Source organism: Acinonyx jubatus, chromosome D1, assembly GCF_027475565.1.
Source record: "Acinonyx jubatus isolate Ajub_Pintada_27869175 chromosome D1, VMU_Ajub_asm_v1.0, whole genome shotgun sequence".
NCBI classification, from domain to species: domain Eukaryota; kingdom Metazoa; phylum Chordata; class Mammalia; order Carnivora; family Felidae; genus Acinonyx; species Acinonyx jubatus.
Window position 1 is genome coordinate 82,567,748 of NC_069390.1, and position 22,166 is coordinate 82,589,913.

The window sequence follows — 22,166 nt, forward strand, 5'->3', positions numbered from 1 at the left end:
GGGGAAGGGGTAAAAAATATATTACACAGAGGGAAGGAGGCAAATCATAAGAGACTCTTGAATAATGAGAACAAACTGAGGGTCGATGGGGGGTGGAGGAGAGGGGAAATTGGAGATATATATATATATATATATATATATATATATACACACACACAAATCTATATATATACATATATATACATATACATATATATACACAAATTTATATATACATATGTATATATGTGTACATATATGTATACATATGTGTATATATGTATATGTATGTGTGTGTGTGTATATATATATATATATATATATGAGAGTTGGAGACAGAAAACAACAGCGTGAGTGAGTGAGTGAGTGAGTGAGTGAGTGAGTCTGGGGCAAAAGCAAATTTCCATTGGTGCCTCTTCTATGCCCACTTTTCATTACAGTTCCTGCCACTAGAAGGCATATTGCCCTGCAGGGCTCTTCTGCATAAAAGAGCTCCCTAAACTGCTGCTGGTCTTTCCATTCCTTTTGTAACACTGGCTAAAACTGTGCCACTGCTTAAGGCCCAAATTGCTTCATTCAATCGATACTGATACACACTGGGGACTGTCATCACTTAGAAGAAACAGAGATGCATGAACCAAAATGGGCTGAGATCTTCAGTCTTGATTCTGGATTCAGCCATTCTCTGTGCACTTCAAATAGGCAGCTCTTTCACAGAGCTCTGGCCAGCCACAGGGACCAATGGTGCAGGTCATGGGGGCAGAGAACACATGCATGTCGCACACACCATCATTGACTCTCCCAACGTGCTTATTGGATGAGCCATCCCTCCTGCTCTCTCTCCATTTCTTCCACAGCCCTGTATTCCTGCTGGGTCCTTTTCCTACAGGCCAGCCAGCTTCTCCTCCACCTACAATGCCAAGTGCTTCAGCTCTGAATATAAAGTTACATACCCTAAACTGTAAAGCAGCTGGAGCCCTGCTATTAATGGGAAAAATTCAATTGCACACACTCCTCGGGAAGTTAGCTCCCGTCCTACCAAAGTTCCTCCAAACCAGATGCTTCTGACATGTACAATGTTCTCCACATCACTGCACACTCAGATAATTACAAATTATCGGCTGCTATAAGCCAAGCGCAAAGATAAGGCCAGGGCTGGCCCTCCAGGGCATGTAAGGCATGCAGTCCACACAGGGTCCCAAGCTGAGAAGGCTCCCTTGCAACAAGTAAAATAAGCCACAGAGATCTAATCCACAGTGCAATGAATATAGATAATATTGTACTATAATTATGTCATGTGATAAATACTGCTACAGTGGCAATCATATTACAACATATAAATGTATCAAAGCACACACTGTATACATAGTTTCAGACACACTACCTTCATCCTGAAATTCTTAATACTTTTTAAACAAGGGCCCCATATTTTCATTACGCACTGGGCCCCACACGTTAGGGTAACCTGGCCTAGCAGTGGCAGAGGGCAGTAGCTGAAATATATATATAGCTAATTGTTGAATGAAGAAATTATCTAAATCATCCAGGAGGAGTCAGAAGGCTTTGTTTAGATGATAACTATTTCACAGGTCTTGAAGGCAGAGAATATAAGAAAACAGAGGAAACTAGGGGCAAAAGTATTAAAAAGTGAACTCAGATGTACTCCAAGAATAGCAAGCAGACTGGTGAGAAGACTGTATGAGCAGTATCCCAGCCTGGAGCCCCTCAACAGTGTATGCGTGGCACTGGCACTCACTGCTCACAACTGCCTGCTACAGTCTGGGATTGGTACAGAAATTGAGGTACCTTTACCGTAATGAAGGTAATTTTATGTCTGTTGAAGCTCATCATAAAAGCTGGGGCAGGGACTTTGTATATCTTTTCATTTCCTTTTTCTAGTAATAATTTTTGAATGTGTTTTATCAAGTAACAGACTAGAAAAAAATTTTTTTACAAAAGGAAAAATGATTCTTCACCACAGACAGATTGAGAAGTATTGCTCTAGACCAGAAACAGTCTGTCCTTGGGCAGTTGTGATCAGAGCTGGGAGGACAAATATATTGACCAGTTCAGTTTACCAGGCTTAGCAACCAAATGGATGTAGGACGTATGAGACCAAAACAGTGTGAAACCACTTCAGCAGAAGCCTTCCTAGCACTTTGCTGAAGTCAGCTACAGCACAAAAAGAGAGGTTTGGGTTTAGCCACAGTGGCTCTCAAAGCTGGTCCCATATCTAAATCACCTGGGAAACTTAGAACAATGAATGCGCAGGCCCTACTCCTGACCAGTTAATGACCTTGGAGGTGGGGCACAGGTATTGGTAGTTTTTAAAAGCTCCTCCACAGATCGGAGCAAGGCTGAGCCACTGGTCTAGGGCAAGTTTTACAGGAGGGTCTGGGGCAAATCAGGGACCCTGATGGCCAGAGTAGGGAGAACAGGAGGCCAAGAAGACAGAGGTGGCACAGACATCACTGACCACTTGGGAATATTGTAAATGGCCACTATGGGAAAAGTAAATTATTTTGATCTCCTCCTTCCTACTTCTCACAGCCACCAGGACCCAGAATTCATGATGCCACTGCAGGAGTGAAGTTATGCTATATTATAGTTGAAACAGTCATTTGTGGATAACCTGGGAACCTAATCACTTTTTCCTTTCTCTAAACAGAAAAGTCCCATGTTCCAAGTGACTTGTAAGTGATATTTCAGAATATAGTTCTTCCAGAGGACCACCTGTATGGGAAAGTGAAAACAAGAACAATATTTGCACAAGGAGGATCTGGACATGATCCTGGCCCTACCCTTGTAGGACCATCACTTTGGGTCAGTGACACTAGCTCTGTGGCCATGAGTTTCTTCCTCTGTAAAATGGGTGAATGCCTAACTGTTCACAAAGACCCTTTGAAGGTCAGATATAAATGAAATACTCTGAAACGTGCTATAAAGGAGTTTTGTGGATATTTGAAATGTTTATTTTTGTATGCTTTGTATATTAGAATAGCCTCAGTGTGGGGTTTTTTTTATGTCCTTAATAGGGAATAATCCCAATCTTTCCATTCTTAAGCATTTAATTTTCTGTCTAACCATGTTTTATGCACAAGATTTTGTGTCAAGTCATCTTATTAAAGTTTCTAAAATTTTACAACAAAAGGTCTGTCCAGTGGGATCCTGTCAAACCAACCCAGCCCCTTGACCAGCAGTCAGCAAACCCCAGGTGTGGGCCAAAGCCACTATGCCTCCTGTCTTTGTGTAGTCAGCAAGATACGAATGTCTTTCACATTATTAAGTGGTTAGAAAAATAAAATCAAAAGAGCAAGATGTGGGAACACAAAAAAATTATATTAACTTCACATTTCAATGTTAATAAATAGTTTTATTGGCACCCTGCCATGCCCATTCGTTGACATACTGTCTGCGGCTGCTTTGGGGCATAGTGATGTTGACGTGAAAGACACCATGTAGTCTGCAAAGCTGAACACATTTGCTACCTGGCCCTTTACAGGAAACTGCCAACCCTGCCCTGAAGGATGAGGCCTTATATACTAAAAGGAGGCCTCAGGCCCTCTGTGGCCACTGTCTGGGCCTCCTAGCCATCTCCTTGCTTTGGCTCTTCCCCTTAGCTCTTCCCTTTGACCATAAGCTCCTGAGTGTTCTGACTGCATCTGAAGTTTCTCATACCGTGTGCACAGGACAAGTTGTTTTCCTCATATCTGCTCCAAAGAACACACTCTGCCCTCATGCCTCATCTACTCACTAGGCTTTATGTACTTTCCCCACTGGACACCTCTAGGCATCCCTTAGGTCCTCCATCCTTCAGGCTCACCCCAGGCTAGAGTGAGGAAGAACTGATGGACAGATTCTCTTCTTAAACACAGAGATACATTGACCAGTGGTAATAATACATATTTTTGCCAGTGGTAAAAATACACACATGCACGCACAAAATCTCATTACTTTTAAAGACAGTGAAAATACAATTCAGCAGTCATGCCACCAGGCAGCAATCCTTATCCACTGGCAAGAACTTCAAAAGAACAATCTCCAGCTCACCAAGCTCACATCACTGACCCCAACTTTTATTTAGGACTGTGTCTCCCAAATGATGCGAGAGCCTCCCTCTCTCCACCCACTCGGTGCAGAGGTGCTGATGGTGCTGGAAGCACTCTCTGTGACCCTCATTCCGAAATACTTCCTGCTAGTAAGAGAGTCTCCCTAATCTGTCCCCTCCTTCTGGATTTACATCTCCAGGTGTGCACTGTACCTGCAGGGTACCTTCATCTGGAGTTTGATAAAAATGCAGAAACTCAGGCTTTACCTGAGACCTGAATCAGAATGTGCATTTTGACCAGACCCCACAGTAAAGTTTGAGAAGCACTAATCTATATTTTGTCCTTTGATATACGTATATGCCATCTCTTCCTGGACAGAGCTTGTATTTGCTAGTGTCTTTATGTACTATCACTTTCTAGATTTTTTAAAATAAATATTACCTCTCAGTGCTTGTTTAGAGGCATGAAACTAACACTGCAAATAAAAAAAGCTAGCTTGTAACTCCAAATTCTAGAGAATTCAACTGTTACCTTTCTGAAATCTTTCTGGTAGGTTACTAGGTGAATTTTTAATACATTAATAAAAGGGATGAATTCACTGAGAAAATGAGGATGATAAATTTGGTATTTCTCCAAGGAATCCACTGTGAAAAATGAGATGATATATATTAGAGCTTCATAAACGAGAAAACACAGTGAAAATGGTTATTAATACTGATAATGATCATTAGTACTTGTTACCATAAGTTAATAATAACCTCAGTGCTTCCTGAATAATTAACTCAGTAATAACAAAATAAGGACAATGGAAACTATATGGTTACATGAGGTCGGGAGACACTTTCCTTCTAAATTAGGCCTGTTACCACAGAGCAAACCAAACCTTTAGGAAACCCTGTTCCCTTGTTTGTGTTGTTTTTCCCAGTGAGCAACTCATTCATGTTGAAACTTTTTGTTTCAGATTGTGGAAAGCTTTTCTGTGTGTCTGTTTGTTTGTTAGATTGTGGAAAGCTTCTTCTTTTTTTTTTTTTTTAAAGAAATCCCTGCACCCAACATGGGGCTCAGACTCAAAACCCCAAGATCAGGAGTTCCATGCTCTACCAACTGAGCCAACCAGGTGTCCCTTGTTGAAACTTTTTTTTTTTTTTTTTGATACAGGGCATCTGCCTTCTTTTTAGCTGGAGCGTATTTTACTTTCTCCTGGAATTTTTGTTTGCCTTTGTATCTTAGCTTCATAGTAGGATAAGTAAATTTTCAGTCCTTGAGTAAACTGAAGAGCAGGCCTTGGTCACTGACCTGACCTGTCCTCAGGTTTGCCCTGCTCAGAGTCCTACTCTGTTCACAGTCTACAGTGAGGTTCCTGGAAAGTGGCACACATGTCAGATTTCTGACGGGGCCCCACACAATGTAACAATACCTCTACATTCTGGTTACTTCCATCCCTTTTGGCAGGTGATATATGCTGTGTGAGCCATAGATGCAACAAGTTATAGCAGAAACATTAGGCAGAGGACTTGGGGCCTGAGTTTCCCAGGTGAGGAGTTGCCGTCAGGCAGAGACTGGGAGTGTGAAGGGGTAGAGGGATGAATCCTTCTTATACTTTATCACAGTAGTGGATCATAAGGACAAGGGACACAGCACAGGCTCTACACAGGCCAGACTTCACCAGACATGGTCAAAAGTGCTGAGTTAATGTGCTTGAATTAGAAAAGGCAGATGAGCAGGTGGCAAACTTACAATTTCTTTCATGTGAAATGGGTCCCTGAATTGATTCTCAGATCTCAGAGAGAGTCTTCAGGGTGGGGTAGGAGAAGAGCCAGATCCGGTCGCTTACTTGAATGATCTTGAATGAAGTATGCTCATTGAAGCAGGTCTGAAATGGTTCTTTCCATGCCAGAAGGCATCCCTATATCACCTGTAAATCCTGAAAATATATTGGTCAGTAACTGGGGCCATTGTAGAACTGGGAAGCTTCACCTGGGGTCACAGCCATCTCCTTCAGCTTTCTGTCATACCACACAGTCTGACCAGATTCAGACCAGTATCCATCGACCAGATGTGACAGAGACAGCATCATCATCTTCTGGAGCATCATGGCCTCCAGCATAGACCAGGCAATGCCCATACAATTTGAGGCTCTCCAAGGGTATGGACAAGCTCAGGAGATGAAGTAGGAACCTGTAGAAATAGTCCTTCAAGTCACAGAACATAAGTCCTCGCTGGTCCTAAGGACTGGTTATTTTGGCACTATATGTAATGTATACTTGAGATATGACAACTTACAAATCCAATTTCCAGGTGCACTGTGAACCCATCAGGGCCACCTTGAGAAGAGGTTCAATCTGGGTCCAAAGCATCACATTAAAGATGATGACCAAGGAAACACTCATATCTTCATTAATCCAAGTGTTCATGCTAGAAACCATTATTTAGATGGCAGTTATGTTAAACTGCCCAAAAGACATCATCATGCATAGAAATCTCCTCACTTGGATTTAAAATACAAATTTCTAGTCGTCACTCTCAAGATCCTAATGTGGTTACAGGCTCCCATGAGGCCCTATTTCCTTGGGCATTCTGTTCCCCTCAACTGTGCACTTGGGGATATTTTGGCCTTACCAGCCTTAAGGCTATATACTCCTCCCTCAGTGGGGAATCGTGAAGGCCTAAGGAAGGAGCTGCCCACTCTTTGACCCAGGCCAGTGCCTTTAATGCCTCTAATCCAGAATAATGGCTCTCGGATCAATCCTGGAACCCCAAGAACTTCAATCCCAGGGAAATGGAACTCTATCCTTGTAACTGATCCAACTTCCTGGATGTGATCCTTGGCCTGTGCCCAAAGCTTTAGGCTCCTGCTTTGCTAGAACAGCATTAAATATTTCCAAAGGGGTTGAACCTTCCATTTCAAAAGCTAGTATAACCTCATTTTGCAGGTCATTTTGCAGCATTCTGCAGGTCGATGGCACTGCTACAATCTTAGTACCTCTGTCTTTCCCTCTGAAAAGGCTTCTTGGTGAGCCAGGAACTGGCCTAGCATGCAGACTCCAGCAAGTCAGGCCAAGTGTCTACCTACATGATCCAGGGACATGCTGTTGGTTTGGAGGGCAACATCTTCCAAATGCTGTAGGAAGTTTGTATTGAATAAACACCTACTAGACCAAAACCTTGAGACCCAAAGGTGAAGCAACAAAACAGTTCAGGAGTAATCAACCACATATTAACAATAAAAAGTGTCCTGATGTTATGTAACAGAATTTTTTCATTATGGGAAAATTTCCCACTGATAGCATCATAAATAGAAAAAAATATTATATCTCAACTTAGAGAGGGGTGAAAATTCTGTTAGATGACCCAGAGGACTCTACTGATAGCAAGACTCCCCTCTTACAGTACTTGTGGAATCAGAATAAAATGATTTAATGACACAGGGGCAATATAAATATGCTCAACATTTTTTTTTAATCAGTCGCCACTGCATGAGACTTATCTACATAGATATACAAGAAATGTACTAGCTCTTAAAGACACAAAGAACCTAAGAACCTGTGCACATACAAAGTAAACAGAATTTTCCCCTCGGACTTTAGATCTCAGAATCTCCCTCACAATGATCCAACAGAAACAGAATGTGCTATTTTACTTACTTATTTTAACTTATTTTTACTTACTTATTTTAAATGTCTATAGATATTTAAAATGAATATCTTATATGGTCAGCAATCCTAGAGACAGAAATATACCTACAGATATTCATTGTAACTTTGTGGATTTTCTTATTTGTTTTTACTTTATATTATTTTATTTTAATTCCAGTGTAGTTAACCTACGTTGCAACTTTGCTTGCAGTAGCTAAAAGATTGGAGACAATCGATGTTCATCAATAGGAGATTGTTTGAATAAATTATGTCCCTAATGGACAAATGGGGTAATAATACATAGAGCTGTCTTGTTGTATATGTAATTCCCCTGAAGAAACCATTATTAGTAATCACCTCTGCTAGAGGTGAGAGGGGTACCTTAGGACCAGAAGTGGAGGCTTTATTTTCCTCTTTATATTATTTGAATATTTTATCCTTACAGATTACCTACTCACAAAGTAAACTTTGCAGGAAGAGCAGCATGCTCTTGAAAGGAACAATGCCACTGTCTTGCTGTGCACGGATGCATGAAATCAGTGAGGATCATCACCTAAGAAGGTCTACCCAGTAGACCCAGTCAAGAGTTATTTGCTTCATTACCATTAGCCTCTAAAAATACCCCTGCCCTTCTATTGCAGGAGAATCTCACACAACATGTGTGGCCTTTAATATCCAGAGCAATAGATTTAAGCAAGAAATAAACCTGAATGGGGAAGAAGCAGAAAATATCCCTATACGAAAAGAATTCTGCTAGATTATAGGGGAGGAACCAGAGAAAGGGGGCTGGCCTCCAGAATCCTTCTCAGGTGCTAAATATTCTGAAAATACTGACCTAAACTCCAGCATATCCTGAATCTTCATTAGAAGAGCATTCAAGTCAGTATAATGGAACTCTGAGTCATTGCATCAAAGATTAAGCACTTTTATTTCACTTGCTACTTCCTTGACCTAACGCACAGAAAACTCTTTGGCTAACCTTCCAATACTTCTGCTGCTCAGGCTGTGCAGATTTTGCCCCAAATTTAATCTCCATGTTCCTGCTCCAAGACACTCTGGTCCCTTCAGTTGGCTAGTACAGCACTGTAAGAATCCCAGTGCCAACTCTATCTTCCCAGCACAGGATGGCTCAGACATCCTACCTCTCTCTGACTGAGCCACTGCCCAGGTAGCCATGTTCCCCCACTTGTGTCAGAGAAATGACTACCTGCTGAAAGAGACACTTCCCACATGCTGAAAACTTCACTACTAGAAGATGAAAGGAACAGTGTTCAAAGAGTTCAAACATTCCAGGGAATATGACTCAGGCCTCAAGCAGGGTAAAGTCCTAAAACAGGCAAAGCTCATAAAATCGGTGACCTCACATAAGGCCAGGAAGAGAGGCACAATTTGCCCACACACCCTTGGAAGGCAGCACTTTCCGTAATATATTTGAAAGAAGGTGACCAGGTCATGTTGCTAAGTTATCCACCTCCTCTAAGGAGAAGACTGATAAGGTTCTCCTCTTCTTTCCTTCAAGAACTTTGGATCTAGAATCCAGGTAATGTCAGTGAAGGAGCACTAAATGAGGCAGAGCTGGGCAAAGAGATGAACTTACCTTTACAGAGGCATGATGCAGGGTGCCTACCTGGCCACTTTCCTCTCTCCTAACTTTTGCCAGCTAAAATATCAGGTATACGAGATGCAGAGTTAATTGGATTATTGCTCACTGATGCATTTATATTAAGGAAAAAAGTCATGAGTAAGAACTATGCCTTGATCATATCAAGCAGGAATTCTTGCATTCATGGAGTGGGAGTAGGAAAGAGGAGAGGGAGCTGGTTCAGATATGGTTCACATTGATAAGCACCAAAGATCTCCAAATGATATGCTGAGTAAAAGAAACCAGATAAAAACAGAGTACATACTTTAGGACTGCATTTCTATAAAACTCTAGAAAATGCAAACAAATATATGGTGCCAGAAAACAACAGATCAGTGTGCCTGGGGCTGCGGAAGCAGAGAGAGGCAGGAGAGAGAGATGCAAAGGGGCATAAGGAAATCTCTGGGGCTGATGGATATTTTCACTGTCTTAATTGTGGTAGTATTTTCATGTTTGAAATTCTGAATTTTCATATTTGAAAATTTTATATATATATATATATGTTGATCTATATATATATAAATTATATATATATAACTATATAGTATATAAAATTATATATATAATTATATATATATTTATTTATATATCTGTAAAATTTTCAAACTGTGCAAGCTAAACATGCAAGCTTATTGCTAACAATTATACTGCAGTAAAGGTAATTTGAGACCACTGTCCAATCTAAAGAAAAAAAAAAAGAGGTCATCCTCAAAAGTCATCTTTGTCCTCCTATTTCTTGGATGTGATATAATCAAACAGTTATGACTGACTATGAACCAGCATAAGGTAAAGTTCATGGGAAAAAACAAAAGCTGGATCCCAGCAGCCCCTTCCCTTCCCCCACCCACTACCTGCCTTCTGAGGTACAAGAAAAGGGCTGATCCTAACAGCTCAGCTCCACAAAGCTGCCAGCTAAGTAGCCAATTCCCTTGTGACCTATATTCCACTGGCCACATCCACATTCCCAGCTACTGCTGGGAAAGGTCCCCACCTCCAACTCAGTTAATGATCCAGTCAAAGCTAGAGCAAGGCAAGAAGAGGAAGCAACAAAAAGTGTGTTCTCCTCTGGCCTCCAGAGATAATCCTTGGTGCCCAGCCCATGCAAGACAGGACAAATTGATCAGAAAGCCTATTACCATGATGGTGATACAATCAAAAAGATGCCCAAAAGACACATATTGTGAAGGACCCTAAGAGACGGCCCTGAATTTGGGTCAGAGTTTCTCTGTCTTACCTAATATAAAAGAATAACAAGGATAACAATGACTTTACTAAGCATTTCAAACTATTTCCTCAGGCTTGAGTCACAGCTATTCCCAGGTACCTCCATAAGCCCCTGACTGATTCCTGCTGCAGCCACCCCAACCCAGGTAGGGACATGGTTAACTCACCTGTGAGAAGCTCAGGCTTCTTCACAGCCAGTCGACTACCTGACACCTCATCTTCTTTCATGCCAGACATCAACAAATACCCAGCCTCCCTCCCACACCTTTTCCTGTGGACTATTAGGGTGCACTATCTGGCCCAACTCAAGCCCCTCAGAGCTGCTCCTCATAATGACCTGTCTGGGTCCCATGCATGGACTGCCATATCCTTGACCCGCAACAATAGATAAACAACATGCTACTTGCACACCTCTGGCCTTTCTCTCTGTGGTGTGGGCTCCTGATACCCTGCTGCATGCCAGAGGCTCCTGTTGGCTCTGCTTTGAGTAAATCCTTCTGGGGTTTGCATCAGCCTTGCATCAGGAGGAAGGCTGAGCATCCTACAAGAGCCAGAGCCAGTCTTCAAAGAGGAATGGGTTAGAGATCACTGACGAGATGGAAAAAAAGTCTTGGGAACAACTGGGGAAACAAAATGCCTCTTTAATTTTCTGAGCCCCAGAGTAAGAAGAGTGCCATGTCTTTCTCTCAAACAATATCATGACATCCTTCCCAACACCAAAGTCAAGAACAGGTAAAACAAAGAAGACATGTAAGTCTTGAAAAGGTGGAAATAGAAAGTGTTTCTGAAGGTGTTCTTGTGGCAGCAAAATACATTCAGATATTCACTTCCATCAAAAACTTCCCTATCTCCTGGAGGAAACTCAGAGAAACTAACAAAGGGGATAGAGAAGAAGCAAAAGCTAAGTGGTGTTGTCTGCCCGGACTAAGCTTCAACATTAACTTGCACTGCCAAAGCATTTGATACTGCTGGTCTGTGTTCCCAGCAACACTGGAGGTTTTGAATATGGAAAGTGCCAGCCATCTACCTGAAAGACATGGTCAGGGTTATAGAATACTATAAATAGATACAGTTAACAAAAAATCTGGGCTAGGGCACCCATGCAGGCTGTGGGTAAGTTATTCTATCATTAAACACAACCATTTGCCACAGACAACACTTTGCAAAAGGGGACTGGGAAGGAGTGAGCTGGTGACTGACAAATGGAGAGAGAAGCTGTATCAATCCTAGAGTGGGGCAAATAAATCCAGGGCTGAGGATCTTGGAGGACCCATGGGACAGCGTTCTGCTGACTGCTCTGGGAAGTCAAGATCTACCAGAGCTGGGAGCCCCGGAGCTCCGGCCTCTGCGGAATAGACAAGCCTTCTAGCAGGATTGGTAGGAAACGTACGGACCCGGGAGAAAAACAGAAGCAGGTTCCCCAAGGAGGACTAGGGGCGGAGCAGTGATGGGGGACATTTGAAAGAGACCTGAAAGCTAGTTCTGTTGTCCTTCCCAGAGAGCTGGGAGTATCCACGAGGAAAGCAGAGCCCGGGCATCAGAAGCACAGAGAAAGAGTGGGGAAGCTCTAGGACACAGACGCCTGGAGACTGAGCGGGTAGCACCTAGTGTGACCCAGGGGCCTGGATCTCGAGGCAAGGAGCAGAGTGCCTAATGATGCAGGGGGACGCCAGACCCAAAGAAGAAGAGACTGGAGAGCCCTTCCCCGTGGGGGCTCGGAATTCGCGGGATGCAGACTCTTGGGGCCGCCTCCCTCAGGTGAGAGGGTAGGCGAGAACTACGGGTGTGGAAGGCTGAGATGTCTGGAGTCAGGCAGGTGCCGGGCGGGGCTCTCTCACCTGCGGAGCACCAGGTAACTCAAGATCACCAGCAGCAGGAGTCCGAGTGTGCGGCTGGGCTTTCGCCCGACGCTCCACTTGCTCATCGCGCTGCTCGGAGGGACCGCAGCTAGCATTCCAGCCAGCACTCAGCTGCGCGCGCGGGAGGCTAGACGCGGGGGGCGGGGCCGCACTCCGGTCGCCCGGGCTACCTGACCGCGGCCCGCCCGGCCCGCAGGCGCTCATTCGCTGAAGCCCTCGGCCCCGCCCCTCGCGCCGTCGGGCTAGCGTGGGCGGGAACGGGGCCTAGAACAGGCTGCAGCCCAGCGCTATCCGGCGGTTCTCGGGGTCTGCCGCGCCCCAAGTCTCAAAGAGGCATTGGCTGTTTCTGCGGATATTTACCTGCACGTGATATGCAAACGGATGCAAAATACCCGGCGCGTGTAGCCCAGTCCTTGCACACTCGTAGAGTACACCCCACCCCCACGCTACATTAGCAAGCAGCGATTAAAGGCACCTGCAAAGCCAACGCACTATCTTAAAGCAATTCAGATTTTGAAGAAAGAAAAATTTGTAGTGACATATGTGAAAAGTCAAAACGTTGTAGAATTTTCTTTAGACATAATTTATGGCTTAGTGTGGTTCACGTTTGCATCGCATGGGGATGGTGGGGTGCCGAGAAAGGAACACCAAAATATTTTTTGCCTTTAGTCTCCACAAGTCTTGTTCCGGTCCTGACTCCCAGCACATTCAATTTTTTATCTTTAAAAAGTCCAGATAAAATACTCACATGAAAAGGACTAATAAAATTCTTATTCTGGTACAGAATTATATCACAAAGGATATTGTTTGAGATTTGGGCAAACTTATGCTTTCTAACAATCACACACCTAACTCATGCCAAGAACAGAATTCTGATTTTACTGAAAGAGAATCTGAAACATTTTCTAGGAAGGCTAATGTTTTTTCAGAGCACCCGAGTTTCTAGGAAATACCCCGTTTCATGTTTCAAAACTACTTCCGTCACTTGTACATAGTTTTGAAATTGTAAAGTTGATAGGAACAAAATGAGATTTTACTTTTCAGAACAAAGACATGCAGAGTTTGGTGTGAAGAGTCCTTTTTGTAGCATTGGGAAAATATTTAGTCAGGTAGCAAAAAACCAAGAAGCAAAAACAAACAAATAAGAGGGGAGGATAGCAGGGCCAGAAGCATTCCTGGAGACATTTAGAGAGAGAAGTAGCTACCCCTTAACACACTCTACAAAATCAGTACCTTTTCTCCATTTTTAAAGGCATGTAATTGTTTGATACATACTAGGAGTATGATGAAAATATTTTGGTATAATTGCGATAAAAGATAGTCCATGAAACATGGAGAAAGTGTTAAAAGTCTAGCCCCCTTTTTACCTTTGGAGGCCCAACCCTGGCACATACCCAACACTCACCCCTCACTCCTTGTGATATCGCTGGGGAGGAGTACAATCTATTACACATCAGGGTATTCTAAAGTTACTTAAACAATACCAGCAGCTCCATACTTTTTCAGATATTAGCAAAAACTAACGAGCTATAAAACCCCTGAAATTCTTAGCCCAACTCTATTACCCTTGTTTTTATTTATGGAAGAAAACATAAATAACTCAGTGCTTTAAAAATAATCATTACCCCTTAACCCCCTGGGAAGTACAGAACTATAGACACAACTACTCACACTTTAAGAGCAATTTTACTTTATCTTGATTTAATGATACCACGGAGAGTGTTACAAATAGCTCTAATCTGAGATAGCACTAATCTGAGAGGTGTTTTGCTGAGGAGCCAAGACTTTTGGGTTTTAAAATATTAGCAAGATACTCCTTCAAAATACTCTTTTCAAAATGTTTAATGAATTTAACCCAGGGAAGACAATGAAATACTCAAATCCCTGGGAATGTAAGCTACAGTTAAATGAACTGGCCTGGTGGAGATGAAAACAAAGTGTTCTGGCAAGGTGCATGAGGTGGAAACAAATCCCTGACGCTCAGGAATCATAATCTTCACAGGTCACCTTTCTGGGGTCAAGCGTTTTGCTTTAGAAAATATACCAAAAAAAAAAAAAATTAGTGAAGTCCTGTTGATATCCTCAGCCCACAGCTCAGCTATTAGAGCTCTGACAGACTCAGAGAGCATGGTTCCTTCCTTGATAATTCACCTATCCCACATAGTCAGTGGGAAAGAAATGTACACCAAGAAGCATGGTGGGAGTAAAAGCTACAATCAGAATCAGTACAGTGTAGGCTCTCAAGAAAAATAATCGTATCAAACTAACCTCATTGGCAGTTTTATTTTTATTTATAATAGGTATAACAAACAGGTATATAGATCAATTATTCATTTATTCACATGTCTTATTTTTGAGTACCTTGTGCTAATGCCTTAGATATAGAGTATCTGAATTTTAGAAAAACATTTGACAAAATCTTTCTTAAGGTCATGGGAACAAGATGCAAAATGTGGCTTCTGTGATAATGCAGCTACTTGGGCCCCTGGAACATGATATAACAACCTCAATTCACCTTCCTCCTTAAAGACAGACACCCCAGACCAGCCCTTGACACCCACCCTCTCCAGTTCTTTTGCTTCAGGTTACATGACAAGACCAGCTATGCTGTCAAATTGACAAAGAGTCTTGAGCAAAGAAATTAAGAACATGTGGGAATTTCTGGGACTAGAGGAGGGCAATTTCAACCATAGACAAAAAGAAAATAGAAAGTCTCAGGAACGTGATTTTGGCCTTGGAAAAAGAAAAAGAAAACAGATCCAAGTTAAGATAAGTTGTCAAGGCTTCTTACCTCAAGAGAGGTGTCAGTGGGACTGGAAGAGACCTGTATACATTGGGAAGGGATGCACTGAACTTCATCCTTGGCCTTTGTAGTCTAAAAATATCACTTTTCAGCCTCAGCCTTTTGGAAGGCAGAAAAGCCGAAGACCTAATTCCACATCTCATCCACTAAGAAGTAAACAACATGTTTAATGACTACTATGTACTGAACACTTAGATGCTTGCAGTACATCAGTGGACAATACAGATGAGGATTCTTCCATTTGAAATTTATATTCTAGCTGAGGACAAAAGACACCAAAAATTAACAAATGAATCAATAAATCATAGAGTCTGTTCAAAGGTAGTACATTTCATAGCAGAAAGAAAGTAGATAAAGGAAGGAGATTGTGAGCGTGGTGGGGAGGGGCATGCACAGAGGCCTTACTGAGACAATGATCTTGAAAGAGGTGATAGTTAACCATGCATGCAGATATCTGGAGGAAGGGCTATGCAAGCAGAAAGAACCCACAGTGCAAAGGCTTTCAGGCAGGCGCATGACAGGGTGTTCTGGGAACTGCAAGGTCCCTGTGGGAAGTGAAGTTGTGGGGGGAGGGGGCTGGGGGGGTGGGGGTGAGGTGGAGAACTGCAGGCAGTGAGGCCAGAGAAGCACAGGGGCCTAACAACAGAAGGCCTTTCAGAGCAGAGTTCTGACTGAATGAAATGGGAGTCATTGCAGGCTTTGGACAGGACATCAATTATGCTTTAAAAGACTCCTCTGGCTGCTGTGCTGAGACTCACCAGCAATGGGCAAGAGCAGAAGAAAGGAGACCAGCCAGGAGGCAGCAATCCCAGTGAGAGATGATGCTGGCTCAGGATGATACGAATGGAGGTGGTGGGAAGTGTTGGATTTCTGTAAATAGTATGAAAGCAGAGACAGGAGAATTGTTGTGATTCCAGGGTCATTTGTGGGGTGCGAGAAGTAAAGGGGATTGAAGAATGACTTCAACATGTTGGGCCTAAGAAACTGGAAGAACTGGAGTTGCTCTTACCCATGATGGAGAGGGCTGTGGGAATATCAGAAGCACAGCTTGGGCTGGTTGAGTTTGAGATATCTATGAGATGTGCTAGTGGAGATATCATGTAAGCTGTTGAATGTATAGGCTGAGGTTCAGCAGCGAGGTCTAGGATGGGGTTATAAATGTAGGCATTGGCAGAGAGTTGGTATTTAAAGGCATGAACCTGGGTGAGATCACCAAAGAAGTAAGTGCAGAGAAAGAGGACCAAGGATGAGCCTTGGGACACTTGACCCTGAGAAAAGAGGAGGAACAGCAAAGTTGAAGTAGAAGGAGCAGTCAGTGAGGTGGAAAGAAAACTCAGAAAAGATGGAATCCTGAACTCCAACAGAGAGACATTACCAAAGAGGAAGCAGTGATGACCTGTGTTACATGTTACAAGTCAAGTTAAGGAAAGACTGAAAATGAATCAAATCAATGTATTCAGTACATGGAGGGTTTTGGTGACTAGGATACAGGCACTTTAGGTGGGTTGGGGGTAGGATTGGGGAAGCTGACTGGATAGGTTTAGAAAGGGTGAAGAGGAATCTAAGAATTAAAGGGGAATCAATAAATGGAGGTGGTGGTTCTTGACTCTGAGTCAGAGCTAGTGTTCTATTTTCATTTCTATTTTAGTTAGAAACTACCATATGCTTGTATGTGAATAGTGATCATGATCAAAAGGGGGTGAAAATCATGAAGTAGGAGAGCCTGGGAGAAATCTCTGGAGCAATACCCTTGAGTAGGTGAAACGGATGGAGGCTGGTGACCCCATGTAGGATCATTTAGGTGTGAACATATAAGATCATTTAAGGCATCACTGCATTCTCTGCAATAAAATGATCACCTAGGTTAATTTCAAATACCGACAGTGCAACACTGTCAGAAATAAGAACTGGGCTTGTCATTTGAATTTGTTGTTAACATTTGAATATTCACTTTCAGATGCAGGGATACATTTGAGATGTGACATGAAGTGAAACCTTAAAATTTTATTGATAAGTTAAATCAAAATAAAACAGTGATTAATGATTATTGTGGAAATTATTACCATTATGTACAGAAGTAGTTATTAAGAACTTACAGATCCTTAAGAACATAGAGAAATACGTTGATAGCCAGTAAGAATATTAAGAGAGTACATTAGTTTTATAAGTTCTAAGGAAGAATATGATATCTTTTTTGAGCCAACAAATGAATGTAAATAGATGACCTTTAAAAATAAAAAAAAGATAGACATTATATATTTATACAGTATAAAAATTTAGAAATATAAATAATAAGAGATATCAATATTATTATGTCACAACTTTTATAATTTTAGAATTGTTTGATGTCTACCATTCATAGCATTAAACAACATACTTTTTATAAACTGAATTTAATTGTATAACAATTTCATTGCAGCCATGAGTCTTGGAAAAAAAGTTGTCTTTGGGAATTCTTGCCACCTTGAAATTTCATAAGGAGGAAACGCTACAACATGATGTGCAGCTACATCTATGATAAATCATGTTTGACCCAGATGGAATAAAGAATGAACAACACGTGAAGAAAAGATAAAAGCATTAAATAAAAATGAGGCACACTTTGTTCTCACTACAAAACTTCAAAAGGACAGACTTATAATAATAATTTAAAAAGACAATTTCTTATGGATTTGAGTCAATGGAGGTTAAAAAAAAAGTTCCTCAAAATAATTGCTCTATCTTGCCACTTTCAGTTGTTTTCAACTGACAAAGGATTGTGTATGTGTCTCTGTATGTGTGTTTGTGTGCTAGTTGTTTTTGTTTTGTTTTTTGTTTTGTTTTGTTTTGTTTTTTCTCAAGTAACATACATACAGTGTAGTCTTGGCTTCCAGAGTAGAACCCAGTGATTCATCGCTTACACATAACACCCAGTGTTTATCCCAACAAGTGCCCTCCTTAATGCTCATCACCCATTTACCCCACCCACATCAACCCTCAGTTTGTTCTCTGTATTTAAGAGTCTCTTATGGTTTGCCTCCCTCTCTGTTTTTATCATCTGTTTTCCTTCCCCTCCCCTATGATCATCTTTTAAGTTTCTCAAATTCCACATATGAGTGAAATCATGTGATATGTTTTTCTCTTACTTATTTTGCTTAGCATAATACCCTCTAGTTCCATCCACATTGTTGCAAATGGTAAGATTTCATTCTTTTCATCACCAGGTAGTATTCCATTGTTTATGTATAACACATATTCTTAATCCATTCATCAGTTGATGGACATTTGGGCTCTTTCCATAGTTTGGCTATCGTTGATAGCACTGCTATAAACACTAGGGTGCACGTGCCCCTTTGAATCAGCACTTTTGTATCTGGTAGGCTGCCAAAAGATTTTTAAAAATCTGTCCAACTTATGATTCCCAGGTGCAAAGTTCCTTCTACAAAATATGTTACTGAAAACATTTTCCACAAATTATATTTTGCTATGCATCAGTTAGTGATATGAAATACCCACATTTTGTATATCAGATATCTGGACATATAGAAACAAATAGAAATTTTGTTAAAACTTGACAGCATAATAAACTAACAATGAAGTTAGCTATGCTTCTCCTTTATTTTGTTACCATGATTTCTTAGTGTAGCACTGCAAACTAAGAAATATTTATAAAATGAAAAATTAGGAAATAAAAGTGTCATGTATTTGTCATTGGCAAAGGACAAACATGGGTAAGGCCATAAATGATTTAAAAATTACAAACATATGGTTTCATTCATGACCTTCAGATCCATATTTAGAAAGCAATTTTGGCATATTACAAAGTGAGCACTTTTTTCAGATTTTTTTTAGCTACTATTTTTAAAAATTTAAATCAAAGTTAGTTAACATATACTGTAACAATGATTTCAGGAATAGAATTTAGTGACTCTTCACTTACATATAACACCAGGGCTCATCCCAGCAAGTGTCCTCCTTAATGCCCCTTGCCCTTTCAGTCCTTCCCCTCACCCAACACCCCTCCAGCAACCCCTCAGTTTGTTCTCAGTATTTAAGAGTCTCTTATGGTTTGCTTCCCTCTTTTATTTTTTTTTATCTTATTTTACCTTCCCTTTCCTTATGTTCATCTGTTTTGTTTCTTAAATGCCACAAATGAATGAAATCATATACTTGTCTTTCTCTGATTGACGTATTTTGCTTAGCATAATAATAACCTCTAGTTCCATCCACATTTGTTGCAGATGGCAAGATTTCATTCTTTCTGATCGCCAAGATATTCCATTTTGTGTGTGTGTGTGTGTGTGTGTGTGTGTGTGTACCACATTAATACCACATATTAATCAGTTGATGGACATTTGCGCTCTTCCCATACTTTGGCTATTGTTGATAATGCAGCTTTAAACATTGGGGTGCATGTGCCCCTTTGAATCAGCATTCCTGCATTCTTTAGATAAATATCTAGTAGTACAATTGCTGGGTTGTAGGGTAGTCCTATTTTAAAATTTTTGAGGAACCTCCATAGTGTTTTCCAGAGTTGCTGCACCAGTTTTCATTCCCACCAGCAGTGCAAAAGGGTTCTACTCCACATCCTCGTCAACATCTGTTGTTTCCCGAGTTGTTCATTTTAGCCACTCTGACAGGTGTGAGGTGGTATCTCATCGTGGTTTTAATTTGTATTTACCATATAATAAGTGATGTTGAGCATCTTTTCATGTGTCTGTTAGCCATCTGGATGTCTTCTTTGGAAAAGTGTCTATTCATGTCTTCTGCCTGTTTCTTCACTGGATTATTTGTTTTTTGGGTGTTGAGTTTGATAAGTTCTTTATCGATTTTGGATACTAACCCTTTATTTTATATGTCACTTGTAAATATCTTTTCCCATTCTGTCAGTTGCATTTTAGTTTTTCTGATTGTTTCCCTCACTGTGCAGAGGGTTTTTATCTTGATGAGGTCCCAATAGTTCATTTTTGCTTTTGTTTCCCATGTCAAGAAGTTGCTGCAGCCCAGGTCAAAGAGGTTGTTGCCTGTTTTCTCTTCTAGTATTTTGATGGTTTCCTGTCTCACATTTATGTCTTTCATCCATTTTGAGTTTGTTTTTGTGTGTGGTTTAATAAAGTGGTCCAGATTCATTCTTCTGCATGTCACTATCCAGTTTTCCCAACACTGCTGAAGAGACTTTTTTCCATTAGACATTCTTTCCTGCTTTGTCAAAGATTCATTAGCCATATGTTTGTGGGCCCATTTCTGGGTTTTCTATTCTGTTCCATTGACCTATGTGTCAGTATCATACTGTCGACGATTAAAGCTTTGTAATATAGCTTGAAGTCTCAAAGCATGGTGCCTCCAGCTTTGGTTTTCTTTTTCAGGATTGTTTTGGCTTTTCAGGGTCTTTTCTGGTTCCATACAAGTTTTAGGACTGTTTTTTCTAGCTCTGTGAAGAATGCTGATGTCATTTTGATAGTGATTGCATTGAATTTGGGTAGGATTGCTTTGGGTAGGATTGACATTTTAACAACATTTGTTCTTCCAATCCATGAGCATGGAATGTTTTTGTTGTTGTTGTTGTTGTTGTTGTTGTTGTTGTTGTGTGTGTGTTTGGTGTCTTCTTCAATTTCTTTCATAATCTTTCTAGAGTTTTCAGGGTATATACTTTTCACCTCTTTGGTAAGATATTTTATGGGGTTTGGTTCGATTATAAATGGGATTGATTTCTTGATTTCTCTTTCTGCTGCTTCATTATTGGTATATAGAAATACAACCAATTTCTTTACATTGATTTTATACCTGTGACTTTACTGAATTAATTTATCAGTTCTAGCAGGTTTTTTTTTTTGGTGGAGTCTTTTGGGTTTTCCATATAATCATGGCATCTATGAAGAGTGAAAGTTTGACTTTCTCCTTGCCAATTTGAATACCTTTTATTTCTTTTTATTGTCTGATTGCTGAAGCTAGGACTTCCAACACTCTGTTGAACAACAGTGGTGAGAGTGTACATCCTTGTCATATTCCTGATCTTAGGGGGAAAGCTTTCTCAGTTTTCAGGATGATATTAACTTTGGGTCTTTCACATATGGCCTTTATGACCTTGAGGTATGATCCTCCTGTTCTTATTTTCTTGAGGGTTTTTATCAAGAAAGGATGTGGTATTTTGTCAAATGCTTTTTCTGCATCTATTGAGAAGTTCATGTGGTTCTTATCCTTTCTTTTATTAATGTGATGTATCACATTGATTGGTTTGTGGATATTGAACCAGCCCTGCATCACAGGAATAAATCCCACTGGATCATGGTGAATAATTCTTTTAATGTTTTGCTGGATATGGTTGGCTAGTATTTGTTGAGAATTTTTGCATCCATGTTCATCAGGGAAATTGGTCGGTAGTTCTTTTTAGTGAGGTCTTTGTCTGGTTTTGGAATCAAGGTAATGCTGGCCTTGTAGAATGAGTTTGGAAGTTTTCCTTCCATTTCTATTTTTTTTGGAACAGCTTCAAAAGAATAGATGTTAACTCTTCTTTAAATGTTTGGTAGAATTCCCCTGGAAAGCCATCCAGCCCTGGACTCTTGTTTTTTGAGAGATTTTTGATTACTGATTCAATTCTTTATTGGTTAAGGTATGTTCAAATTTTCTATTTCTTCCTGTTTCAGTTTTGTTAGTTTATATGTTGTTAGGAATTTGTCCATGTCTTCCAGATTGCCCATTTTTTGGCATATAATTGCTCATAATATCCTCTTATTATTGTTTGTATTTCTGTGGTGTTGATTTTGGTCTCTCCTCTTTCATTCATGATTTTATTTATTTGTGTCCTTTCCTTTTGCTTTTTGATCAATATGGCTAGGGGGTTATCAATTTTGTTAATTCTTTAAAAGAACGAGCTCCTGGTTTCATAGATCTGTTCTACTGCTTATTATTATTATTATTGATTTCTGTTCTAATCTTTATTATTTCCCTTCTTCTGCTGGCTTTGGGCTTTATTTGCTATTCTTTTTCCAGCTCTTT

General features: G+C 40.8%; 1 protein-coding gene across 2 annotated transcripts in view; it reads right to left on the minus strand.

Annotated features, from left to right (window-relative positions):
• LOC106975155 (beta-galactosidase-1-like protein 2) overlaps nucleotides 1-12,554 on the minus strand; it is a 56,554-nt gene extending 44,000 nt beyond the window's left edge. Inside the window, exon 1 of one of the 2 annotated variants that reach the window (XM_027036961.2) lies at nucleotides 12,368-12,554. In XM_027036961.2, the coding sequence (XP_026892762.2) occupies nucleotides 12,368-12,483 (116 nt within the window). In that variant the 5' untranslated portion in view covers nucleotides 12,484-12,554. The remainder of the gene's footprint in view (nucleotides 1-12,367) is intronic. The other variant, XM_015072463.3, reaches the window with a different exon arrangement.
• Between the last annotated feature and the right edge of the window lie 9,612 nt (nucleotides 12,555-22,166).